The sequence below is a fragment of the Talpa occidentalis genome, unplaced genomic scaffold (genome assembly GCF_014898055.3).
Source record: "Talpa occidentalis isolate TD23 unplaced genomic scaffold, MPIMG_talOcc4v2.1 talOcc4.2, whole genome shotgun sequence".
NCBI classification, from domain to species: domain Eukaryota; kingdom Metazoa; phylum Chordata; class Mammalia; order Eulipotyphla; family Talpidae; genus Talpa; species Talpa occidentalis.
In genome coordinates, this window is record NW_023602073.1 from 152,879,228 (window position 1) to 152,904,784 (window position 25,557).

Sequence of the window (25,557 nt, forward strand, 5' to 3'; positions counted from 1 at the left end):
CAGCGGGCTGCCCGGGCCCAGCAGCCGGGGCCGGGGTGGGGAGGGGGACAGCACAGGGCCGGGGCGGGCGGGAGCCGGGCCAGCAGGAGTGGCGGGGCCGCCCTGGCCTGTCCTCCTCTCGTCCCCGAAGGCCAAGGGCGAGGGAGGGGCCGCAGCGGGCGCTCACCTGCCACAGGGGCGTGGCGGGACGGCGCCCTGAAAGAGGGGCGGCACGGCCACCGATGCCCCAAGGGGCTGGCACCCCACGCCGTCTGCATCTCTAGCCCGAGGGCCGAGGAGGAACGTTCCAGAAGCGCCGAGTCCTCGCCATGCTGAGCCGCGGCCGACCGGGCAGGGGTGCGTGTGGAGGGGCTTCCGAGGCGGCGGCCGCCAGAGTGTCCACGGGAAAGCGCTGACGGCCGAGCAGCCCGGGCGGGGCCGTGGTCACTCGGTGGTGAAGAGCTGCAGCATCCCGTCCAGGGTGGCGGTGACCAGCTGCGGGACAGAGAGGCCCCTGCGCCCCGGCCCCGCCAAGGGGAGGGCGCCCGGCCCTGACCCTCCCCCGCGGCCGGGCGCCCTCAGAGCCGTCCTCACGGGCCGGCCCTCCTCCCCGGCCGCGGACCCCGACCCACCGGCCCTGGCACCCCCAGCCCGGCCCGGCCACGTGTCACCCTGGATGCCACTGGGGACCCAGTGACAGCGAGCGACCCGGGTCCCCGGAGGCGAGGACGGGCCGGAACCTCAGACACACGGGGTCAGGCCCAAGCCCGGCAGCGTGGGGGCCCTGGGGAAGCTGCCGGCCCCCCCACCAGTCTCCACAGACACCACACACACCACACACCACACACACCACACACACCACACACACACCACACACACCACACACACCATACACACACCACACACACCCCACACACACACACACACACCACACACACACCACACACCACACACCACACACACACCACACACCCCACACACCCCACACACCCACACCACACACACCACACACACACACACCCCACACACACACACACACCCACACCACACACACACACCACACACCCCACACACACACACACACCACACACACACCACACACCACACACACACACACACCACACACACCCCACACACACCCCACACACACACCACACACCACACACACACCCCACACACACCCCACACACACCCCACACACACACCACACACACCACACACACCCACACACACACCACACACACCCCACACACGCTGCCGGGAGGACACCGGCCGGGGAGAAGCACTTGTTTCCCCAGCGGAAGCTCCGCCTGCTGCTGCCACAGAATCCCAGAATGTCTCCCGCGGAGGAAAGTGGCCGTGCGGGGCCTGACGCGTCCTGGGCACGAGGGGTCAGCGCGGCCTCGGCTGGGGACCGTCCCGGGGGAGGCGGCGTCTCCGCGGGTGTCCTGCCCGAGCGCAGGCGCTGCGGCCTCTGCCGCGCGGGGCCCCCCGGCGGTGCCTTCGTCCCTGGGCCCTGGCCCTGCCCCGCGGCGGCCCGGTCTGCACGGGGAGGCGGTGAGCGCGCGCGTCGCGGGCTGCGAGCCTCTCCCGGCCGGCACAGAAGCACCTCTGGCCGCAGCAGGCGCGTCCAGGCGCCCACGCGCCCGCTGCCCGGCCCCCCGCGGCCACCGCTCCTCACTGGCGAGCTCGCGGGAGAGCGGACGGCGCAGGGAGGAGACGCGGAGGTGCGGGCGCCTCGGTGCCCCAGACGCGCTCCTGCCTCAGCCTCTGCCGCGGTCCCGCAGGCCCGGGCTCCCCCGCGGCCCGGAGCCGCTGTCCCTTCGCTGGGGACCGGCCCCCCCCGCCGCGCCCCGCCGCCGCGCAGAGCCAGGGAACCAGGTCCGCGGGGCTGGACGAGCAGGCCGGGCCACGCGCAGGGGACTCGGCCCCGCGGGGAGCAAGCCTGGCTCCGGGAGCCGGGCTGGGGCAGCAGCAGCAGCAGCAGCAGGCGCGCGCCGGTGGCTGGGGGAAGGCGGGCGGGAGGGCCCGGGACGGCGCGCGGGGCTGGCGAGACAGGACACGGCTGCCCGGACCACCCACCCGCGCCGCCCGGCCCGGCGGCCGCCGCCCGGCCCGCACTCGCACCCGGGACCCCGCGGGGGCTCTGACAGCGCTGACCCCGCGTCCCGCCCGCCCTCCCCGCAGCCACTGCAGCGCGGGCCTGGGCCCGCGGGAGCCACAGGCGCCGGGAGGACGCGGACGGCGCGGGGCCGCGGCGCCACCTGCCGGCGAAGGGAACCATCAGCGGTTCAAGTCCCGGCGGCCGCCGAAGAGAAACCCAGGCCCTCGGGACTCACGGGCGCAGAACGGGGGACCGGCCCACGCGCGCCGAGGGGGGACCTTCGGAGGAGATGAGCCCTCGGGAAGAGAAAGGCTCCAGGACTCGACCTCACAGACCTGGCCGGCGAGCCTCCCGGTCAGACAGAAAATCCAGAAGGCCCGCGTGGAAGACGCCGGGAGGCGGAAGCACACTCCGAGGAGCAAGGCACAGCCACGCACAAAAGCTCATCAAAGGGCGGCGCCAAAGCTCGGGGGGACGAAGAAACGCACTCGGAAACAAGAGGAGCCAGAGGGAGAAACAGAAGCTTTGAATAATCACGAACAAGACCGGCCTCCCGAGGAACACCCAGCGAGCGGCCTCGAGGAAAACCGCCCACCGCGACGACACCCTCGGGCGCCAACTGTGGCCTTTCCACAAGCGGCAAACTCGCAGCCCCCAGGGCCGGCTGGCGTGAGCGTTTCAAAGCCCGAACCCAATGCCCACGGCTCCAAGCGCCGCTCGCGCTGCGAAGACAAACAGGCTGACGGCAAGGGGAGGAAACCGGTGCTCAGAGTCGAGGAAAATTCTGAACGCGGGAAGCAGCAGGTGGATAAACAGACGTCCCTCGGGACGGACAGCGGGAGGCAAAGGCCCGGGAAGGGCTGCGTGCACCTGACACAGCCACAGCGGGCATCGCGGCGTCCACACGTCAGACCCAGGGCCCTGCGGGGAGACGCCGACGGCAACACAATAATGGGGGCACCAGCACCCCGTCGGCAGCGACGGACAGGCCAGCAGACAGACGGGAAGGAGGCGGCGAGCTGCAGCGACGCGGCGTCCGCCGCAGGCAGCAGAACACACGGCCGGCCCGGGAGGTCACAGAACGTTCTCAAGAACAAACGCGTTGGGGACAAAACAAGTCTCAGTAAAGGTATGAAAAATGACATCACGCGAGGCGTCTCTTTGGCGCTAGAAATCAGCCGGGAGAAAAGGGTTTTCCCCGCAAATGTACGGAAAGCACCCGACGCGCACCTGAACCACCGTGAGTCGGGAGGGAGATGAAGGAGGCTGGACAGTGAGCGGAAGCGGAGACGTGGGTTGTCGGACTCGGGCGCAGCGGGAAGAGGAGCTCAGAGGCAGCTGAGAGCAGCACCGGCCACACGCCCGGGAAAGAAGTGACCAGCGAGCACAAGTCCCAGGCGGCCCCAAAGGGAGCCAGAAGGAGGGGAAGCAGCTGAGAGTCAGCCCAAGCGGAGGAGTAATTATTAGAGAAGAAATAAAATTTAAAAATCAATAAGCCAGTATTTTAAAAACATGAACAGAACACACAAGCCTGAAGCAGGCTCTCGACGAGGAGGGAAAACAAAACGAGACGTGAAGGAGAAGCCGCAGCAGCACCGCACGGACGCGCAGGGGGACAGCACTGCGGGCCACGGACTGGACAGTCGGAAGAAATGGGCAGACTCGGACACGGACAACACCCCACAGCAGGCGGAGGACAGAAAACCCGACCAGATGGATTCTGAGAAAGGACCTGAAGCCGCGAGAGCCCCCCGAGGGACGGCGGGGTCCCCGGGGCTGGGAAAGCAGAGCGCACCTGGCGAGGTGCCGCCGAGCGCACCCGGTGAGGCCGACACCACCCTCGTCCCGAGACCACCGGGGGCGTCACGGTGAAAAACATCTCCCGCCGGAGGAAGAAAATCAAATTTGCCCAAAATGGAGTAAAAACCCGAATGTAAGACCTGAAGCCACAAAAGGCAGATGAAACGCGAAGGGGTGGCCAGGACGGCGCTCGGCCACGCGGCCCGGACAACAAGGGGTACGGAGAAGCTAAGGGGACGGCGGCGCCGCCCGAGACCACAGTGCACCCCGCTTCCACGGCCAGACACGGCAGAGAACCCGCGGCTGACGGACGCCCTGATGGCACAGCGGGCGCTCCCCGGGCTCAAGGGGCGGCTCGTGCTGTCTGGACCGCGTGGGCCTGGGGTTCCTGCCGCGGTAACAGACGAGACAGGGCGCCTCGGGCCGCAAGGAGATCAAGCTACTTGCTGTGGGGTGACCTGCGCACTGAGCCCAGGACTGCACGCAGAGGACCGCCAGCTGGCGACCCGCTCGGCCAGGCCGGAGGGCGCGGCAGCTGCCACCTGGCACCAGCAGGTGCTTGCAATCAGGAAGGCCATTCGAGTGACCGGCCCCCCAAAGAGCAAAGCACCCAGGAGTCAGTCCACGAAAGATGCGCGTGGCTCGAGCCATGGAACCCACGGAGCACCCCGGCGGAGGCCGAGCGAGAGCCCAGCGCCGGGCAGAAGTCAGGGAGACGCCCCAGGGGAAGACGTCTGCGGGGAGGCGTCCGTCCTGGTGGGACGGGACGCTGGGCCTGGCCCTGGCGGCAGCAACGCCACACCTAACGCCACGCGCGTGCACGGCCCACGGAGACATTTTAAGTAAAATGCGCATCCCCGGGCGCCGGCGAGGCGAGGGGCAGCATTGGCAAACGTGGATGACGCTGGGGACACTCCTGGGGACTCGCCTACGTCTGTGACAGAAGCGGGTCTCAGGACCACCCTGTAGAAGCCACACGCGGCGGCGGGACCGACACGGGGAGGGGCTGCCGCTGAAGGGAAAGCGAGGAGCCCCAACAAATGCCCGATTCAGGGCGTTAATAGACGATCCACCACCAGCACCCCAGGCACCGAGACCCGGCTCCCTCCGGCTCAGCCCGGCCCGGCGGGAGTCCCAGGACAGGGCCAGCGCGCAGGCCAGGCCCGGCCGCGCCCAACCCCGCGCACGGGCTCCGCTTTTGTCGGAAAAAAGCTGGCATTTACCAAAAACGGGCTGAGTGAGGATTCTGACTCAGCGATCACACTTCTGGAAATAAGCCCGGGACAGTGAGGGCGCAGAGAGCGGCTCACAGGGGTCCCCGGGAGGGCAGGTGGCAGCTGCTGCCCACCGCGGACGGCCCGCCACGCCCGCTCCCTCCCTGGCTCCAAGCCCGCGCCCACTCTGCACCTCCAGGGTGGACTCCGGCCCCGCCCCCCGGTGGGTGCTCCTGCCCCCCTGCTCTGTGGGGCCCGCGGACCTGGATCTGTTCTTGCTCCCCCAATAGACCTAACTTGGAGGGCGGCTCCCCGGCGGCCACCCCACAGCTGCCCTTGGCCCAGCCGGTCGCCTCTGAGAGCTGGAGCTCCAGGGTTTCCTCCGCGGGCGTGTCCACCGATGTGACCCCGTGTCGGGTGGACGGAGGAAACACGTCCTTTTTGCCACTGATTAAGGAAACCAGGAATCCTGAGCAGTGACCTGCCCCTGACCGGCGGAGCTGAGCACAGGGCTAGCCGCTGGGGCCCAGGGCTCGGGCACATTAAGTGGACTCAGCACAACCGGGGGCACTGGACACAGAGGCCAGAGCTGGGGGGACCACACGCCCCGGAGACGGACAGGTGGGTCTCGAAGGACAAGGCCGGCTGGAGGCCAGCAGGGGAATGGCCGCCCCGCCCAGTCAGTCGCCGGCTCTTCCCTCCCGAAGGCCCTCGGACACACCCGGGAGTGCGGCTGCTACGGGGTCCCCACAGCTCCCTGCTCCCGAGGCCTCGCTGAGCAGCTCCATGTCTCAAGGGGACGTCCAGGCTGAAACAGGACCCCGGGAGATCCCCAGTGGCCCTCGGCCTCGGACACAGGAGGAGAGGCTGTAAATTGGATCACGACCCCCAGCCGAGATGCGCGCGCAAGAGTCTGGAAGGGTCTCTAGTCACCACAGGCCTGAAGGACACAGATGGAGAAAGTGGCCGACGTGGGCCCCCGGTGAAGGCAGCGGTCACACTGGGCGCCCCCGGGAGGCCGCCAGGGCTGACCAGGGAGCTCAGGGAAAGGGGCGCCGCCCCTCCAGGCCGCGTCCACCAGGCGGCAGGTGAGCACAGGTGAGGACGGGGAGGGGTGCAGGCTGCGCCCCAACCTGCTGGAGAGGCGTGGGCAGTGCGCCGGGCATCCCTGAAGCCAGAACAGGCCCCCAAACAGTCACGTTTCTACCCCCCAAGGTTCGACCCAGGTGGCCGCACACGGGGCTGGTGGACGAACCCCGGAAAATCTCATCCAGCGAGTCTGATGGGCGTTGCATGGTGGGGGCGGGGCCAGGGCACCCCAGGAGGGCCATACCTGGGGGGCCGAGGGGCTGAAGGCCACGTCCATGACAGTGTCCGTGTGTCCCGCCAGCCTGTGAGCAAAGGTGCTGCACCCCACTTCATACACGTACGCCTGGAAGACAGAGGGGGCGGGTGTGCGTCCCCAGAGCCTGGCCCCGGAGCCCCGGCAGGCGGGCTCGGCCGTTGGTCGGGGGAGGCGGTAGGAGCCGCGGCTGCTCAGGGCTCGCCGGGGCGCGGCGCCGCGGAGGCCGCAGGCAGACGGCAGGGGTGGGCAGCAGGCGCGGCGGCCGGAGGCCTGCGGGGCCAGCGGGGAACAGGAGGGACCCAAGGGGGCTCGGGCCAGGGCCCAGGGGAGAGGGCTCTGCCCGCGCGCCCCAAGGTGCGCGGCGGCCCCGAGGCCGGACCCTTGTCCGGCTGCCCGAAGGGGCTTCCCGGCCGGAAAGGGCCGCGCTGGGCACGCCGACAGCCTCGAGCGGGCCGGGCCGGGGACGCCCCTCCGCTGCCGCGGGGGCTCGCGCTCCGGAGAGCCTGGGGGCACCGCTCGGCCGTCGCCCACGCCGCGAGGCTCTCGCCGCCCGTCGCCAGGGGCCCTGCGGCAGGCCCGCGGGCGGGCGCGTCTTCAGGGATCAGGACCGGGGAACGGGTCAGACACCGAGAACACGCGCGCGTGCGATTCGCCCCGAGCTCCAGGCAAAGCGGGCGTCGTCTCCTCCGGAGGAGGCTGGTCTCCGGGGGGCGGGGGCGGGGGCGGGGCGGGCCCGAGGGTGGACACGGGGGCGGTGCGGGCCGCGAGGAGGAGCCCGAGAGCGGCCAGAGAGCGCCTGGGGGAAGGACGTCCCGAGGCCGGGCCCTGTGGCCCGTGGCCCGAGCTGTGGGGTGACCCCCAGGACGCCGAGGTTCTCTTCAGGCTGCCGAGCCCACGGGAGCCTGCCCGGCGGAGCCCGCCTGCAGGTCGGCCGTCCCCGCGGCAAGACGCAGCAGGAGGACGGGGGGCGCCCGAGGAGGCCCGGGCGGCTGCCGGGACCAGCGCCGGTCCCAGGGCGCCGGGCTGCGCCCCTCGGGCTCCCCAGCCACAGCGGGGGGCAGGCCGCGCACCCCACACTGTTCAAAGGGGACCGCGAAGGACGAAGCCGCGTGAAACTGAGGCGTCAAGACACGGCGGGGACGGCCAGGCCGCGGCCCAGGAAGGCCGAGGCAGCCCCACCCCGCAGCCCCTCGTGGCGGGGGTCCCAGGGCCTGGGGCGCCTCCCCGTGGCCACCTGGGGCGCCAACACCTCCCGGCGCAGGAGGTCACCCGAGGAAGCGGCGGGAGGAGACCCGCGCTGCCCGCCCGACCACGCCAGGGTCTCGCGGCCCCTCCTGCAGGGCAGTAGCAGGGGGGCCCAGCGACCGCCCGGGGGGGGACCCCATCCTCCTCACCCCTCCGCTGCGAGCAGTCACCTCCCGGCCCCCGGGCGGGCGTCTCCTGGACTCACACCCTCGGGAGGGGGGCGCAGGGTCCGGCTGCGGGAGCCCCTGTCTCCTCACCAGGCAGAAAAGCAACAGCAGCGGGTACCCGGGGGCGCGCAGCGGGCGGTGGCACGGCCTGACCCTCTCCATCCCGAAGCCGCTGCGAGGGCTGTCAGCTGCCCGCGTGGAGTCTGTGCGCCCCACTGAGTCTGTGCCCCCGAGTCTGTGCCCCCCGCCGAGTCTGTGCCCCCCGAGTCTGTGCCCCCCACCAAGTCTGTGCCCCCGAGTCTGTGACCCCCGAGTCTGTGCCCCCCGAGTCTATGGCCGCACCTTGCCCTGAGCCGGCACAGAGTCCCTGTCTGCCCAGGCCCCCAGGCGCCCCGTCCCGGGCTGGCATCTGCTTTCCGCAGAGACGCCACGACGCGGCCACAGGCCGGGCTCCAGCTCGAAGCCACCTCAGCAGGCTGGGCTGGGTGGGAGCAAGGGGAGCTGCCCGCCAAGTACGGGGCTCAGCGACGCACGCAGGGGTGTCCTTGAGTCCCCAGAAGTTCCTTCGTGTCTGTTCCAGGGACCCCCGGCCGACAGAGACTGGGCCGCGACCCCTCCGGGGCCAGGCCCCCCCATTCCTTCCCCCGCCCCGTGCCCCCCTCTCTGCCCGGGGTCCCCGGATGCGGGAGGTAAGGACGAGAGGGCGATGCCCCGGGCCTGGGGAAGACGTCGGGGGCCACGCGGCCTCGGGAGGACACGGGGCAGGACACGGGGCGGGACACGCGGGCGGGACACAGGGCGGGACATGGGGCGGGACACGGGGCGGGACACGCGGGCGGGACACAGGGCGGGACATGGGGCGGGACACGGGGCGCGCCCGGCGGCAGGTGCCTGGGGCCGAGGAGGACCCGGCCTGCAGCCGCGTGGCCCAGCCCGGCGAGGCGAGCGCGGGAGGTGGCCCTGCCCCTCGCGGCTTCCTCAGCGACAGCGAGGGCCGGCCCGTCCTCCCGCGGCCCCGAGGCACCGCCGGACAAGCCCTGCCCGAGGCCCTGACCGCCAGGGAGGCTGTGCCTCAGCCTGGACCCGGCTCCAAGAGCGCTCGGCCGCCGCCCGGCTGGAGAGACCTGGCGGGTCCGGCCAGGCCCGCACCTGACCCCGCGCGCCCGTGCGCCCCGTCCCGCGTGTCCACCCCCCCGCGCCCGCGTGTCCCCCCGCACCCACGTGTCCCCCCCGCGCGCGTCCCCCCCCGCGCCCGCGTGTCCCCCCGCGCCCGCATGTTCCCCCGCGCCCGCGTGTCCCCCCCGCGCCTGCGTGTCCCCCCGCACCCGCGTGTCCATCCTCCACGCCCCGCGTGTCCCCCCGCACCCACGTGTCCCCCCCGCGCCCGCGTGTCCCCCCCCCGCGCCCGCGTGTCCCCCCGCACCCGCGTGTCCATCCTCCACGCCCCGCGTGTCCCCCCTACCCCCCGCACCCACGTGTCCCCCCCGCGCCCGCGTGTCCCCCCGCGCCCGCGTGTCCCCCCCGGCACCCGCGTGTCCCCCCCGCACCCGCGTGTCCCCCCGCGCCCGCGTGTCCCCCCGCACCCACGTGTCCGTCCTCCGCGCCGCAGGCCACGTAGCGTCCGCAGGGGCTGAAGGCGAGTCCGCACGGGCGGCCGCGGCTCGGGGGGGCCTCGAAGCGGCGCTCGCACCTGCGCACACGCGGCGGAGGGAGGACGCGGCCCACGCAGGGGCCGGCCCGGCCCGCGGCCCGGTTCCGAGAAAGGGGCAGCGCGTCCAGGACGCCCGCCCGGCTCGGCGCAGGCCCGGGGCGGGGCCAGGGGCGGACCCGGCGGGGTGGGCGGGGCCGGGGCCGGGGTGGGCGGGCCCAGGGGGCGGACCCGGCGGGGCGGGCGGGCGGGGCCAGGGTGGGCGGGCCCAGGGGGCGGACCCGGCGGGGCGGGCGGGGCGGGCGGGCGGGGCCCAGGGGTGGACCCGGCGGGGTGGGCCGGGCGGGGCGGGCGGGGCGGGGCCGGGGCCGGGGCCGGGGTGGGCGGGCCCAGGGGGCGGACCCGGCGGGGCGGGCGGGGCGGGGCCGGGGTGGGTGGGCGGGGCCTGGAGTGGTGGGGCGGGGCCTGGAGGGGCGGGGCCAAGAGGGTGGGGCCTGTGGGGCCGGGGTGCATCTCAGGCCACGCCCGGCCCACCCGGGCCTCCTTGCAGAGCTGCGGGTCCCCACTGGGGCCCCTGGCCAGTCCACCTGGGGTGCCGCGTCCCCTCGCGGGGGGCAGCACCCGTCACCCCCGGGCCGACCCTCACCTGCCCCCCCTGGCCCGGCCCCCAGCCCCAGCCCCCCGGCCCCCTGACCCTGGGACACGTGGTGTCCTCGCTTGGCCCCGCGGGCGCCGGCGGCGGGGGGCCTACCTCAGGGTCCTCAGGTCCCACAGCCGCACCGCGTCCCCCACGGCGGCCGTGGCGAAGAGGTTGTAGGCCTGGGCCTGCTGGCTGGTGAAGGCCGAGCCCTGGGGGCGGCGGAGCGGGCCGTGCTGGCTCTCGGGGAGGCTTCGCCCCGCAGACAGGCCCAGCTCCCGCGGGGCGAGCCCCGGCAGAGGCTGCCGCCCCCCGCCCCGATGCCCCCCAGCCCGCCGACAACAGGCCCAGGAAGTCACCAGAGGCGCAGGCACGACACCAGCCCTCGCGCGACACGGGGCGTCTGCGGTCGCCGTCCAGACTCGGCCTCCCAGGGGGGCCGACGCAAGGTCACCCTGGACTGGGCGGCCGGCGGGCGGGCTCGCTGGCCCGGCCTCCCCGGCGGACACTCACCCGGTTCTGACAGATCTGGTGCACCGGCCGCGAGTGGGCCTCGGCGATGACCGCGGCGCTGCGGCCCGCGGCCAGGTCCACCACCTCCAGGGTCCTGTTCCTGCCGGCGGTCAGCACCACGTCTGGGGCTCGTTAGGGAGAGGACAGCGTTCCCTGTCCACACCGCAGCGGGAGACGCCCCGCCCCGCCCCAGCCCACAGGCGGCGCAGATTTGGGGGAGGCCAGGAGCTCCTCATGCAGGTGAGAAGGCTCGAGGCGGGAATGCCCAGGTCAGGGGCGGGCGGGCAGCGGGGAGAGGACAGCCCACGAGCTGCGGCCTAAGGAGGCTCAGCCTGGGGAGCGCCGGCAGACCCCACCCCAGAACAGGCTGGCACCTCCCAGCTCCTCGCGTCAGCTCTTTGGGCACTTCTACGAGCCCTTCGGTGGTCACGAGAGCTTTGACTAAAGCACAAGTTTACGGAGGCGCCTCCTGGCCCTGAAAGATTCGCTCCCGGGAAGAGGCGCCCAAGGCCTTCCGGCTGGGAGGGAGCGTCGGCGCGAGGCTGGGGTCCGGCCTGCTCCGCCCCCCGCGCAGGGCGCCCGACCGCGGTGACCAGCGGGGCCGCTCTGGGGCCCGAGGGGCGCGCGAGGAAGGATACGGGAGTAGAAGTCGTTGACGGCCGCCAGGCTGGTGATCTCGGCCGACAGCGGGAGCCGGAACACGCGCCGGCAGCGGCTCCTCTGCTTGTGCCTGAGGACACAACAGGCCTGGCGTCTGGCCCGCGGCCAGTGTGGCCAGTGTTGAAGGACCGGACGCCAGAAGTGTCCACACCACGAGGAGACCCCGTCTGATGGCAAGAGTGGCTCACCGGACCCCCTCAGAGATGCCAGCTCCCCCCGCAGAAAGTAGGGCCACATGTCCCCGACGACCCTCGGGTCAGGGGGCGACGCCCACCGGTGGCCACAGCCCCAGCCTCAGCTCGCAGCAGCCCAGAGAGAGGAGCCGCGCTCGGCCTGCCGGCCACGTACCGCCTCAGCTCGCCCTTGCCGGGCTCCACGCGGTGCTGGAGGAGCTGGAGCTCGGGGCCGGAGGACAGCAGGATGAAGGCGTCCATGTAGTAGAACTGGGCAGCCCCCGGGGGCGCGGGGAACAAGCCTTCACCCTGGGGCCGCCAGAGAGACACGGTCGGCCTCGCCCATGCCCAGGGCGTGTGTCCACTCGGGGTGTGGACACGCTGTGCGCCAGCCAGAGAGCGGCCCCCCACGTCCGCCACCCCTCCCGTCTCTCGGACAGTGCGGATCTGACCCGGATGCAAACTCTGAGTCCTGGTTGTTGGAAAACTTAAAAATGAAAGAAAACCAAAGGCTGCGAGGAGCATCCACGGGGGCGCGGGGGTGGATCAAACTCCCAGTGTGGAGGCTCCCCCGGGACGCCCGCTCTGACCTCGCCCCGCACAGCCCCCGGCGGGGGCTCGGCCCTGACCTCCCGGGCCCAGCCCCGGCCCCAACCGCCCCCGGCCCTGACTGCCCCCAAGACCACCTGGCCCTCCGCGGGCACAGCGGGGCCGTGGACACGCGGCCTTACCAGGACCAAGGCGAGCTCCGTCCTGCGCGCCGACCACAGCCGCAGCGTCCTGTCGCGGGAGGTGGACAGCAGCCACCTGCCGTCGTGGCTCCAGCTCAGGCCGCTCACGGCCCCATCGTGACCTGGGGACGGCGGGGGCGTGGGGGGTGTCCCGGGCGGGCTCTGCGCGGGGCCCTGGGCTTCGTCTAGGGAAGGCGCCCCCCCCCCCGCAGGTCGGTGTGGCGTGGAGCCCGGGGTGCGCACGTGGAGACCCGCGTCCCCTCAGCACGAAGGAGAGGCAGGAAAACCCAGCGACGTCCCCGCACAGACTCCGGGGGTTCCTGTGCGCGACGGACAAGCTCTCCGAGTACTGGCAGCTTTAGACACGGCCCCGCGGGGGTGTGCAGGCTGCGCCTCAGTGGGCTGGGACGGGGACACTGGGGGCTCGGGGATGCTGGGGGCCTCTGGCGCAGGGACACGTGGACGCTGGGGGTTGTCACTGACCAGCCCTCCCAGCGACGAGCAGTCGCTCTGGGCCCTGGGGCTCGGGCTGGGCCTGGAACGCAGGCTGACCCCTGGAACTCAGGGGTGAGCCCTGAGGAGGCCCATGAGGGGCCGGGACAGCGGGGCGCGGGGCTGTGCCTGCCGAGGCGGGTGAGGGACTCGCCCACGTGTCTGTCCAGCGGCCAGTGCCTCTGGGGACGGGAGCCCGCTCGGCCCTCACACTGAGCTGGGCCGGGGCTCAGGGCCTGGAGACCCGCACTGAGGCCTGGCGTGGGGGGCAGGGGAGCCAGTGTGGGGCGCTCAGAACACTGGACCCGCAGGAAGCCAGGCAGGGCCCCCTTCTCAGGCCCCACGGGGGAGGCCCCCAGGCGCCTGGGTGGGGCTCTGCCGCCCTCTGGTGTCCACACGGCCAAGGACACGTGCTCAGCGGCACAGGCCGAGCCAGCAAGGAGCCCCACTTCACTGCCGGCTCCCAGGTGGGGTGCCCAGTGCTGGGAGGGTGAGGGTGAGCTGCGTGCCCAGTGGGCGAGGCCGACGGAGCTCCCCACACAGAAGCAGCGCCGGCTTCAGGGCGAGGCCGGGAGCGGGCGCTGCGGGGGGCCGGGCCCGGCTCCGCTAACTAGGCGTCACCCAGGACAGAAACCACGGCCCCTGCAGAAAGCCGGGGTCACCCTCCAGCCGGGTGGACCCCCCTCCCGTGTGCCCCCTCCGGCTCACACAAGCACAAAGCGGGTGAAGGACCCTGGTGTGTCCTGCGTTTGTTGGTAAATACCTACTGAGCCGAAGCCTGAGGCCGGCAGCCCGGGGTCCCCTGCAGTGGGGGGCCTGGGGTCTCGGGACACTGGCCCCGGACACGGCCCCCTCCAGCCCTGGCCTCCATGTGCAGGCGCCGCTCCCCAGAGCCCGGCCCTCAGCGCTGCCCGTGCCCGCTGCCCCCACCCGCCTACCCTGGTCCCACCCGCCGGCCTGGGGAGCCGAACAGCCGGCCACAACCGCCGGGACGCCCTCGCCCATGAGCCCCGGACACGGCTCCTACCGGAACACGCAGCGGGCGTCCCCGTGAGGTCGGCCCTGAAGACCAGGGCCAGGTGGCTCGCCAGGCCGCAGGCCAGCCGCTGGCCGTCTCCTGCGTGGACAGAGCGGCTCTCACAAAACCAGCAGGTGAAACACACAACTCGTACCTAACAGGACACCTGCCTGGGGTGAGAATCTGCTCCCCGCCCGCCGGCCCCCAGGGCCCAGAGCCCCGGCTGCACCCACGGGGCCTGGGGCCAGGAGCTGCCACCGGGGGCCCAGCCCTGGGTGTCCTCCCCGGCAGGCGGCCCACGGGGCATGGAGCCAGGCCCGCCGGCACCGCCGCGCTCGGCACACGAGCCCCCGCAGCTTGGCAGGCTCGCTGGGAAGCCCTCGCTGCCTGCAGGTCGGCGCCCCCTATCCCCATGCCCCTGCGGGCCCCCCCGACCCCCGCCAACCCCCCCACCCCCGCCAGCCCCCCGCACTGGCAGGCCCCCACCCCCTCCCCCGTGCCCTCCCCTGCGCCCCTGCACCCAGCAGGCAGGTGTGGGGGCCAAACAGGTCGCTATGGGGCCGGCCCAGACGGACCACTCTGACCCTGAACAGGACAGCAGAGCCAGGCCTGTGCTGTGTCCAAGGCGGTGCCCACGACCAGCCCTGGTGCTGACCGGCCCAAACCACTGCCTGCCAGGGAGCCTTGAAGACGGGCTCCAGCAGGAGCCCCGACTCCTCCCTGGGCAGCCCCCGGGGTTCTTCTCAGCAGGGGGTTCGGCAGAACCCGGGGCTCTCGGCCCCACCCCGATCTCCCCACAACACGGATTTCCCCAAATTATTCAAGACCTCGTTTGGCTACAGTTACACGAACAGCGGGATTTGGCAGGGATGGCCCCGGGACCCACAGAACACCTGGTGGAGTGGGGGCCGAGGGGCCGGGAAGCCTCCCCAGACGGCGCTCGGGGGCCGCAGAGGGGCCTGCGGATGGGCCGGACACCCTGCCGTGCACGCGGGGACCCAGGAGGACGGCACCAGGCCCAGGACCCGGGTCCCCCCGCTTGCTGCCAGGCCTGCGCTGGAGACGGCCACAGGCCTGGCGGGTGACCCTCCGGACACCCTAGCCACGGCCACAGGGGCCGGCCGCCCCCGGACCAGACCCCCGCGGGGCACATGACCTCAGGTGCCTGTGCCTTCGGGTCCAGCTACGGGACGGCCAAGAAGCGGACCCGGCGGGGCCGGCAGTACCTGAGTACTGGACGCAGCACACGGCTGCGCGGCTGCTTGCGGCGGGGCGCTGCTGGCGGAGCCTGGTGGGCAGGCCGCTGTCCGGAGGCCAGTCTGGGCTTCGAGGAAGACCAGAGAGAGTGAACGCGGAGGCTGCTAAATGAGGCGGGGGGCGAGACGGCAGGCGTAGGGGGGTCTCGCCTCCTGCGCCCATCGGGCACTCCCTGAGCCAAGGACCACCACAGACCGAGGGCCCGGTGCGGCCGGGACGTCACCCAGCGGCAAACGTGCTCGTTCCCGCGACCCGATGGCCGTGCACGCCGCCCGAGGGAGCCGCTGCCCGCCCCGCCCCTCGGGCTGCACACCGTGAGCCTCGATGGGGAGACGACCGCCCTGCAGGCTCCCGGACAGCACCGGGAAGCTGGGCCGGGCGGCGTGTGGGCCCCACCTCCGCGCAGATGCAGGGCGGCTCCCCCAACACCCAGGCTGAGCGAGCCCCACGCAGGCGGCCCCATGGCTGTGCTGAGAGTGTGGGCTGAACCAGAGTGGCTGAGCAACGTGCACCCCTGGGCACGCACCTGTGCACAACCGCCCACACGCCTGCGCGCACCTGGAGGCCCGGCGACCCACCTCACATCCAGACGCGCAGTGCTCCGCGGGCGACTGCCCCTGGGCCTGGGGGGCCCCGCGCCTCCGCTCCTGGGGTTGGTCCTGGGCGTGAACAGCGCTGCCCTGCGGGCCCCAGGAGGAGGCCAGGCCACGCGGGTGGGACACGGGCTCCAGAAGGACCAGCTCTCGGGGCCCCGCCCCCCATTCACCAGCCCCCGTCCTGACCCTCTGCACCACCCAGTACCGCCCTGAAGGGCCCTCGGGGCTGAGCCGCACGGCCGCCCCCACGGCCCTCAACCCAGGGCCCTTCCTGAGGTCGGCAGAGCCAAGGCCGAGCAGAGGGCCCCGCTGCTCCCGCCCCCGCCCCGCTGCTGCCCCCACCAGCCAGTACTCACGGGGGGGCCGCCGCATACCCCGAGGAGCGGACCTGGCTGTGGAAGACCAGCGGCTGGTCCTGCACACCCCTCCAGACGGCTGCGAAAAGCGGTGACAGAAGGTAATGGACGGGGCGGGGCCCCTTGGCCGAAGCACAGAAAAACCCACTGGAGAACGTGGGCCCCATGCCAGGGCCGCCTGCCGCTGGGGCTGCCCCCGGTGCCCGGCCTCGCTGCAGGGACCCAGCCCCTCCCACCAGCGAACCTACAGGACAGTGTGGCTGAGGCTCAGAGGACGGACGCTGCTTCGAGTAAGCCACGGGAGGGAGCCCTGGGGGGCGGCGGGCGGGCCGGGGGGCGGCCTCGCCGGCGCGGGAGCGCACAGGGCAAAGCGCCGGATGCCTGAGCGCGGCTGAGAATCCTTTCTCAAAGGCAGCCAGGCCCCGAGCTCTGCCGGAGGCGGAGGCCGGCCCGGCCCTCAGTGACCTGCGGCCGGCGGCGCCGCGGACATTTGCATGAGGAGCAGCTGCTGAGCGCGCGCCAGGAGCCGCCGGAGCCGCCCGCGTTCTCAGATGCTGGGGAACGACGCGCCACGCGAGCAAAGCCGCGGCCCACCCCAGAGAGGCGTGGGGCCCCGTGAGCGGGCAGGGCCAGTGGGGCTGACCGGGCCTCCGTGGCCGTCCCTGCGGCCTTGAAGGTGTGGACGCCGGGGCGCCGGCCCGACAGCGGACCCCGAGGTGGCGCGGGCACGCCTGGCCTGCAGGCGGCTGGACGGGCAGCGACGGGAGGACGAGCGGGCAGAAGAGGCAGGATATGGGGTCACGCGGGGTCACGCGGGGTAGCGCCCAGGGGAAGAACAAAGACACCCTCGCCTGCCCCCCGCCCCCCGCTCACCCCTGTGCCCGCCCCGAGCGCATCAAGGCCTGGAAAACCCAGCGAGGCTCCGGGACCCCCTTATCCACCTGCCCGAACAGCTAGCGACCCCGCCACGGCCCGCTGCCCACACTGGCCAGAGCCCCCAGCCCCCGGGGCCAGGCGCCCAGCACACTTGGACCCACCTGGGGGCTTCCGGCCGGCCGGCTGGGGCCTCCGCCCCCGGGCTGTTCCGGAATACAGCGGGGAGGTGGCGGGCACAGCCGAGCTGGAACAGACGCAGAGACGGCCGTGAGGGCCGGGGCCGCCGCAGACGCCGTCCCGCGGGTCCCTGCCCCAAGGAGGGGAGCCGGCAGCGGGGGGAGGCGGCGGGAGCGGGAGGCGGCAGGAGCAGCCGCGCGGGCCTCTGGGCCCTGGGCCTGCGCGGGGGACGAGGGGCCCGGAAGGGACGCGCGGCAGAGACGGACGCGGCGAGAGCCCGAGGGGAGGCTGGCAAGGGCGGCCTTGGCCGTGCCTGGGGTTGGATTCCGCGCCGGCCCCCGGGCCCGCCCGCCCTGCCCCGTCGGGGGTCCCCAGCAGGGGCCTCAGGCCGGGCGGCTGTGGGGCCTCGGCGTCCTGCCCGGGGCCGACCCGCCCGGCCGCAGGGGACGGCGACTCTGGGGGTCGCGGACACTCCCCCGACCCCGCTCTCTCTCGCCTCCTCCGGCGTCCCCGCTGCCGACGCAGCCCCAGAGCCGCCTGTCCCCGGCGGGCGCAGGGCCCCGAGGGCGGCAGGTTTGGGGGCCGGGTCCCCTCCCACCCCAACACCTCAGAGTTTATTCCACCGCGGGCAGGGGTGGGGTGCGCAGGCCGCGCCGGCCCACGACGGACCACCCCACACCGACCACGCCCGGCTCGGGGCAGCCGCGCCTTCCTGCGCCGGGGCCGGCGACTCCCTCCCCAAGTCTGACTCTACTTCTTGGCTCAGCAGCACCCCGAGGCCCCAGCCCTGCGCCCGCCCCGGAGGCCGTACCTCGCCAGCACACACAGCGGCCCCGGCGCGCCGGCTCTCGGGTGGGCCCCCGCAGCCGCCAGGCGGACCTCGAGCAGGCGCACGTCGGGCCCGAGCAGACCACTGAGCAGGCAGAGGGCCTGGAGGGGGCGTGGGTGGGCGGGCAGGCAGCGGGGCTGGGGGGGGGGCGTAGGTGGGGGCAAAGCGGGGCGGGTGGGGGGGAGCGGGGGGAGGGCAGCCGCTCGCCCACCACCCTCCACCCCAGCCCCCCGCCGCTCTCCTCCCGCCGCGGCCGCCGCGCAGGGCCGGGCCGGGACTACCTCGCCAGGCCTGCCCTCGCCGGTCACGGCACACGATCCGGCGACTGGGATGCCGAGGCCCCTGGAGTCTGCGTTTTCGGCAGAGGCCAGCGCCAGGGTCAGGGCACTCACGGCGGCGCCCGCCACATGCCCGGGCGCCCACCACACACCCACTGTCGCCCGCCTGGCCCTCATGGGGGAGGCGCAGGCTTCCACCCCGGCCAGCGGGGACCAGCCGGCCAGCAAGGGGCAGGGGAGGGGTGGCGGAGGGCAGCAGCTGAGAAAGGTCCGCCCAGCTTCCCAGGTCAGCGGGGGGGTGGAGGGAGCCCCTCCTTCCTGGCAGGGGTGGCCAGCACCTCCAGCCTTGGGAGGACAGAAGCAGGAGCAGGAAACCAGGCCTGGCGAGGGTGTCCGGGCAGGGCGCGCCCGAGCGCCCCACACGCCGTGGGTAGAGGACACGGCGGGCGCCGGCCGTCCCAGCAGCACAGGGGACCCGAGCGTGCGGGACCAGAGGCAGACAGGCCGGGAGGCCAGCGGCCCTGGGAAGCCCCCCGGGGTCAGGCAGCTGGGACAGTGTCCTGGGGCCCAGCGGCTCCTGGCCAGGGGTGTCCGCCCTCAAACTGACCCCCCCACACACACACAGCGGCCCCCCGGCCGGCAGCGAAGGCGCCGCCCGCAAACCCTCACCCGTGTAAGGGAGGACCGCCTCCAGCTCGAAGTTCGCCAGGTTGAGCAGGAACACGGCCGTGGCGCTGCCGACCCACGCGCAGCTGGCGCTCCAGGAAGGGCTGCGTGGGGGGGAGCCGCTGGCCGCACCCCAAGACAGGCACAGGGGCCCGTGCGCTGGGACTGCGGCCTCCCGCCTGCCCGACGCCCGCGGGGTCCCTCCCTCCCCCCGACGTGGCCGCGTGGCCCCTCTGGCCCTCGGGTCGCCAAGAGCTGCCCAGGCTGGGGGAGCGGGGATTGAGATGATCTTGTTTCCTTGATTAATAGATGTGAGGGCAACTGGCCCCCCTCGCCCTGCGCAGGCTGGCGTCAAACACAGCAGGGACCCAGAGCATCTGAGGCGTCCTGGGAAAAGAACCTGCCGGGAGACTGGGCGCCGCGCGGTGGGCTCACCTGGCCGCAGCACACCTGGGTGGCCCACCTGGAGGGTGGGGGCACTGCACCTGTGGGGGCCACCTGGGGGGAGTAAGGGGGTGCTGCACCTGGTGGGAAGCACACCTGTGGGGGCCCACCTGGGGGTGCACCTGGGGGCCTACCTGGGTGGAGGTGGCATGAAGGGTGCCAGGCTCAGCACCGGATACGTGGCCTCCACGCGCCCCCCCCTTCTCCGGCGGGGCTGCAGAGGGACACCGACCCCCTGCCAGGGAACAGAATCGTCCATAGTCTGAGAAGCAACGTTGAAATGATCCGCCCAGTCCGGTGACAACCATGGAGGGCGGATGCTGGGGGACCCTGCGTCACCAGGAGAACTCCGGGACCGCCCGGGTCAGGCTTCGCTGCGCCCCTGCCAGCGCCTCGGGATGAGGGGGCCCCGGCCAAAGGGTCTCGCTGTCTCCCGGGAGGGTCCACTCCAGCGCCAGGGGCGAGGACTGCCAGGGGCCCGGGGGAAAACCAGGCCCTGGAAGGGCGGCTCCTGACCCGCCTGACGAGCAGGAGCTTGAGCCGCCCTTAGGAAAACAAACCAGCTGAAGGCAAAGCTCCCAGCCGGGGGCGGGCCGGAGCGGGCTGCATGGCCTGCAGGAGGGTCCCGGCAGGGGAGGGCAAGCTGCCAGGGCCCAGTCTGGGAGGGCCTCTGGGGAGGGGCGGCCGGGGGCCGGGGCTGTGATGGGTCGAGGCCTGCCTGCTCAGCACCCCAAGCCCCGCCGCTGATCACCCCAAGGCCAAGCCGCGGGGAGCACGGGTGCGCCCCCACCCCCCCAAGCCCCACCGCGCCGGCCGCCCACCCCACCTCACCTCGGGGGTGGCCCCGGGCAGCCGCGGGGGCGGGGTCGCCGGGCCAGCAGGGCCCGGCCTGGCCAGCGCGCTCCTGGCAAGGAACCGCGTGCGCTCCGTGGGCAGGTCCACGCGCGCCACGCGGCGGTAGCGCCTTCCCTCCGCCAGGCTGAAGACCCAGAGCTGGGCAGAGCGCACCGGCAGGCCTCAGGGGGGGCCGGGAGGAGGCCGCAGGGAGGCCCCCCCCCGCAGGCTGGAGGGACGCGCTCACCTGGCCCTCGGTGCTGCCCACGACCAGCTGCTCGGACCCCGCGTCGGCCAGGGCGCTCAGCAGGGGGTGTGCTGCGGGGGCGCGTCCAGCCTCAGCCCCGCCCTGGGGGTGCCGCCGCAGAGCCGTGGGGGCGCGACTTGGGGGCCCTGACCCCGCTCCCCGCCGGGACCCAGCCGTGCTCGGGGCGACCCGGGCCCAGAGGGGCAGCCGCGGGCCGCCTCCTGCTCGGAACCGCAACTTCACGGGCCGCGCTGCCCAGCTGGGGCGCTGAGCCCAGCCTTGAGGAGCCGACAGCGGAAGATGGGGGGCGTAGGGGGTCTTGGGGGCACAGCATCGGCCACGGCCCATTGTGCGCTTACCCAGGCCGGCGCCCCGTCCCCCAGCGCCCGCGGAGGCCCAGCCGGCCCGGAGCAGCCTCCCCGGACTGCTCCGCCTTGGGCTCGGGCTGGGCGGCCTCACCGGGCGGCCTGGGCCCGGGCACTCCCCTTCCCGTCACCCACACCGCCCGTTGGGGGGACCCTGTGGGGCAGCCCCCCTTAGCGCCGCCCACTCCGCAGGCCTGAGCCGCCCCTGACCCGGCGCGCCGGGGCAGCAAAGCCGAGCTTCGTGACGCCCACTCACCCGTGAGCACCGGGGAGCTGTACAGCAGCGCCCCCGCGCCGAGGTCCCACACCTGCGGGCGACAGCGGCCTCAGAGGAGGGGCCCGGCCCAGCCTGGCAGCGGGAGCCCCTAGGGAGCCCTAGGGGGGCCAGTGGTGCTCGCCGCCGACAGCCACAGGCTGGGGACGCCGGTGCAGGACGAGGGTCGTGTGGAAAGAACCGGCAAGGGGTATTGCAGGCCACCAGGGTGCGACCCCACAGCCGGGGGGCACCCATGATGGGCAAAGCGGGCTCAGCGGGGCGCTAGGCTCTGGGGCGGGGCAGGGCGGGGGGCCGGGGCCACCCGGGGCCACTGGGGGGCCTGGGGCTCGGAGGGGGGGGATGGGCCCAGGGCGGGGACAGGGGCCGACAGCAGCCACCAGCAGTCGGCCGGGGCGTCTGCACCACAAGGGACCTGTTGCCACGTCTGTGGACGTGGGTGAGGCCGCCGCCGTCCTCCCTGCTCCCGCCCACACCCCTCGCCCGCAGGACCCGCCATCGCACTGGCCACTGGGGCCGGGGGCAGAGCGAGTTGCATTTTAATTGATTTTCTCCTTCAGCCCGATGTTGCTCTGACCCAACCCTCTGGTACTGGACACGGTTCTTCTGCTCTGGGCCCCAGGGCAACCGGGACATTAGTCAGTGCCTTCGGGCCTAGATGGACACTTGCTGTGCCCACCGCTGACCCCACAGGCCAGCAGGGGCCTGGGCCGACCCCTGTGCCAGGCTAGGACCCAGCGCCCTCACCTTGAAGGTCCTGTCCTCAGACACTGAGATGACCACACCGGCCTGCCAAGGACAGAACTCAGCTGCGGTCACTGGGCCCAGGTGGCCCTCCAGCTCCAGCGGTGCCGACTGCCCCTAGGGGATCCGGGACGGCGCCAGTGACCATGTGTTCTGGCTGACGCGGCAGACCCAGCACCGCGGCCCGTCAGCATGAGCCCAGGCTGGGCCCCTCGGACGCCTCAAGCTAAGTCCAGAGGTCCGGCGGCCTGGGCAGTCCAGGCACCTGCAGGGCTCAGCAGAGCCCAGAGTCCCTCCCCCCAACTGCTGCCCCGCTTCCTGGCCTCTGCTGCCTGGACCCCGTGTGGTCTGCTGACCCTAACCAGCCTGCCCGACCACCGTTTCTGCCCCCTGTGCTCTGCGTTCCTGCGCAGGCTCAGAACTGCCCGGCCAGTCACAGGCGCCCACCCTGCAGGTGCTTTTCAAAATCGATCAGGAGCCGAAAGCCGGGGCGCCCAGGAAGGTGGGCCTCACCAGGTGTGGCCAGGGGGGGGAGGGGGCATTGCCCAATGGAAGACAAGGGGCCGCAGCAGCTGATCAGGGGACGCCTTGATAAGACTGAACCACGGCCGGGGCTGGGGCTGATTTCCGTCTCGACGCCGAGTCATCCGCGGAGAAGGGCCTGGAGGGGACTCGGGCCCTGAGACCGCAGCTGGCAGAGCAGTTCTGGTGTCCGTCCCCGGCACAGGCCAGGGCCGCGCTGGCTCAGCAGCGTCCTGCACTGTGGGCTGCTGCACGCCCGCGTCCTCACCCGAGGGTGCTGCCGGCGCAACACGGGACAGGGCCCAGGTCCGCGGCCACGGCCACCTCCACCCACCCACGCCCTGCGGCCCCACCCCCCACCCCGCCACCCACTGGGGTGCTGCCCCCGGGGTCCTGCCCAGCTGGTCCCAGGCCCTTGGGGCCCAGGCCCCGGAGGACAGTGCCCGGCCTGAGGCCCGGAGGGCGCCCGTGTCGCCTTCACCCAACAGCCTTCAAGCCCCACGCGAGAAAGGCGCAGGGAGCGTGACCCCGGCCCTCAGTCCTCTGGCAAACTCGACTGGATGCAGCTGTCAGGCGTGAGTCGACACCAGAGGGCCGGTGACACCAGGCCCAGGCCACACCACACGCGCCCGCCTCCGTCCCCAGGAGGCACAGCGCCACTGACCGCTCCCGACAGCCGCCTGGCCCCGGCCCTCGCCTCAGCCGGAAAGCTCCTCCCCCCACAGCGCCCCTCCGTGCAGCGCTCCCCCGGCCCCCGGCCGCAGTGTCCACTCACCCGCAGGTCCAGCACGAGCACCCGGGCCCCTGTGCACACGGCAAGGGCACGGTCGTCAGGGCTGCAGCTCAGGAAGCGCACGTGTCCCACAAGCGAGCCCTGGACTGTCCCCTGCGGAGCCAGCCCTGTGAAGTGGCGGCCGTCAGCGGCCGTCCGCCCGGCCGGGCAGGAGTGGGGTCAGGAGACACTGCCCAGCCACCCCCCGGGTGAGCGCTGCAGGGCTCTCAACCCCCGACGTTTGGCCGTGGGAGGCGGCCTGTGCTGGGGCGGACAGACCGCGGGTGCCACCCTCCTCCGGGCCTGCAAGGGGCCGTGGGCACGTCCGAGCCTCGGCGCGACCCCCAGGACACACACACACACACACACACACACACACACACGCACGGCTCCCGCAGCCCCAGCTCCAGGTTAGCGGGTCAGGACGGGCCCAGAACCCTGCCCCGTGGGCCGAGCGGCCGCTGCCCGCCCGCGGACGTGGCCCACCGCACCTTGCCGCGCCTGCTCCCGGCAGCCGTCCAGGTCCCACGTCAGCACCCGGTCCCGGGAGGCGGAGCAGAGGAGCGGCGGGGTGGCCACGTTCCCGAAGGCCAGGGCGGTGACGGGCTGGTGGTGGCCGCTCAGGATCAGAGGCTGAAAACCAAGCCGGCACGGCAGCTGTCAGGCGGCGCTGAGGGGCAGCAGCTGTGCCCGCGTGGGCCAGTCCATGTGCCTCGCCCTGCTGTGCTGCGAGGCCTCCCCCTGGCGGCCGTCAGTGCCCACAGCCGCGCCGGGCACCCTGGGACACGGGGTCTCCCTGCTGGCGGGGGCCGCTGTGCTGGGCGTCCAGCGACCGGAGAGGGCGAGGTGCTGGCCTGCGGCTGGCCGCCCTGGGGTCCAGGGCCAGCGGGAAAAGGACCAGGGGCCGTGGGCCGCGATGGCATCTCAGCAGCACCGGGGCGCAGGATGGGGTGGGGTGGGGCGACCACAGGGAGGCAGCAGCACCTCAGGCACCCGAGGCCAGCGCAGGTGGGAGGTGGAGGGGCAGGCCGGTGGACCACCCAGGGGACGGGGCAGCAGGAGAGGTGGTGTGGGGGAGGAGCCGCAGGCCTGGCAGGAGCGGGGACGCGGGGCGTGGGCTCCGGCCGGGCGTGTGGCAGGAGAAGGGAGATCGGGGCCGAGGTGGGCAGCGGGCAGCGACATGGGGCATCTTCCAGAGGGGCAGCGAGCCCGGCTGGCCAGGCGCCTGCCCCGAACGGCCCGGGGAGACTGTGGCCAGACACGCGTCGCCAGAGCGTGAGAAAGACAGAAGGCCAAGGAGAGAAGACGCAGGGAAGGCCCCCAGCAGGCCCCGCTGGACGTCAGGGCTGGGCCCAGCTGAGCCACTCGCGCTGCCCAGGCACTCCACGGGGCGGGGCGCCGTCACCCCACGAGGCGCATCTGCTTGTCTTCAAAACAGGACGGTTGGGTTTCTCCAGGCTGGGCTGCGACAGGCGGACACCCGCTGGGCCGCGGGGCTGAGCCGGGAGCGGGCAGGAGGCGAAGCCCTGAGCCCGCGCCACCCGCGAGGAACCCGGGGCACGAGGCCTGCGCTCAGCCCGGGAGAAATGCAGGCCGCGAGCCCCGCGGTGCCCAGGGCCGCGCCGCCCCCGGGACCGGCCGAGCGCCCGCAGGCAGCAGCGCCGGCGAGTGAGGCGCACCCGGCCTGACTGACTGCGGGAGCAGCGGCCGGGGGGTGAGGAGGCCTGGACAGCCCCGTGGGACCGAGAAGCGGAAGGCAGCGCCGACGACGGGCAGCGCCGAGCACCGCGGGCGAGACCCGGGCTCCTGCAGGTGATTTACCGGAGAATCCAGAAAAGTACCAACTTTTCCTGCTCATGTCTTTAGTGGTGAAAAAATTTTATTTTATTTATTTACTTACTTGTTTTGTGGCACAGAGAAACGGGGGTGAGGCCAGAGGGGCGGGGGCGAGAGGACTCGCCGGGGACAGTGGGGAGCAAACAGGCAGAAAAAAAGAAGAAAAAACAGATTCCCGAAACGTCGTTCTCCAGAACCTGAGCTGAAAGGAACACGTGATTCGCTCCCGCCCCCCCCCCACCCCCGAGCTGGGGCTGGCTCCGGCGGGCGCGGGGCGGCGGGGCGGACGGCCGGGCTCCTTACCTGGCAGGCGGGGCCCCCGGTGCTGCGGACACAGAGCTGGTTCCCGGCCAGCGGGAAGGCGCAGAGGCGCGGGCCGCAGGCCAGCTGCACATGGGGCGCGGGCACCCCGGGGGAGGCCGCCCAGCGCTGCCGCACCCGGTCCTCGCAGGCCGCCGGCGGGGCTCCCTCCATCTTTGAAGCAAAAACACAGAGGGGCGGGATGGGGGCTCAGACGAGGCGGCCCCTCCCTGCCGCTCCTGGGGTGACTGGGGCGGGGCTCCTCGCAAGGCCTACGGCGCCCCGCTTCCAACAGAACAGCCCTGGGCCAAGGTCCCCAAGCGGAGCCTCGGCCACGGAGCCGGCCTGGCAGGCCCGGCAGGACGCGGGGCAGACGCACTCCCACGGCAGCGCACCTCCCCGGCTCGGACGCCTGGGCCACCGCCTGACAACAGGAAACCGAGACTGCCACGGACCCC

At 73.1% G+C, this 25,557-nt stretch overlaps 1 protein-coding gene across 1 annotated transcript; it reads right to left on the reverse strand.

The window, feature by feature from the left end:
* Positions 1-404: 404 nt before the first annotated feature.
* WDR27 (WD repeat domain 27) lies at positions 405-25,273 on the reverse strand. The gene is made up of 24 exons (XM_054698166.1): positions 25,103-25,273; positions 23,455-23,596; positions 22,967-23,091; positions 21,673-21,786; positions 20,908-20,959; positions 20,287-20,357; positions 20,037-20,198; positions 19,545-19,672; positions 18,703-18,865; positions 17,800-17,918; positions 16,973-17,055; positions 15,936-16,014; positions 15,562-15,663; positions 15,207-15,352; positions 14,953-15,087; positions 13,736-13,825; positions 12,217-12,338; positions 11,661-11,794; positions 11,291-11,382; positions 10,653-10,774; positions 10,254-10,351; positions 9,442-9,544; positions 6,431-6,529; positions 405-474 (listed from the first exon to the last, which is right to left on the reverse strand). The coding sequence occupies exons 1-24, from the start codon at positions 25,271-25,273 to the stop codon at positions 424-426; spliced, it is 2,703 nt and encodes a 900-aa protein (XP_054554141.1). The 3' UTR covers positions 405-423.
* Positions 25,274-25,557: the final 284 nt, after the last annotated feature.

What these genes read in the sequence shown, in the direction of transcription:
- WDR27 (XM_054698166.1), bottom strand. Translation starts at nt 25,273, where the DNA reads ATGGAGGGAGCCCCGCCGGCGGCCTGCGAGGACCGGGTGCGGCAGCGC. An exon ending in GCGGTCCCGGAGTTCTCCTG is followed by an intron (nt 18,866 to 19,544) that starts GTGACGCAGGGT and finishes CCCCCCACGCAG; the next exon opens with CCCTTCCTGGAGCGCCAGCT. An exon ending in ACTGCGCGTCTGGATGTGAG is followed by an intron (nt 15,353 to 15,561) that starts GTGGGTCGCCGG and finishes CGCCCGGCCCAG; the next exon opens with CTTCCCGGTGCTGTCCGGGA.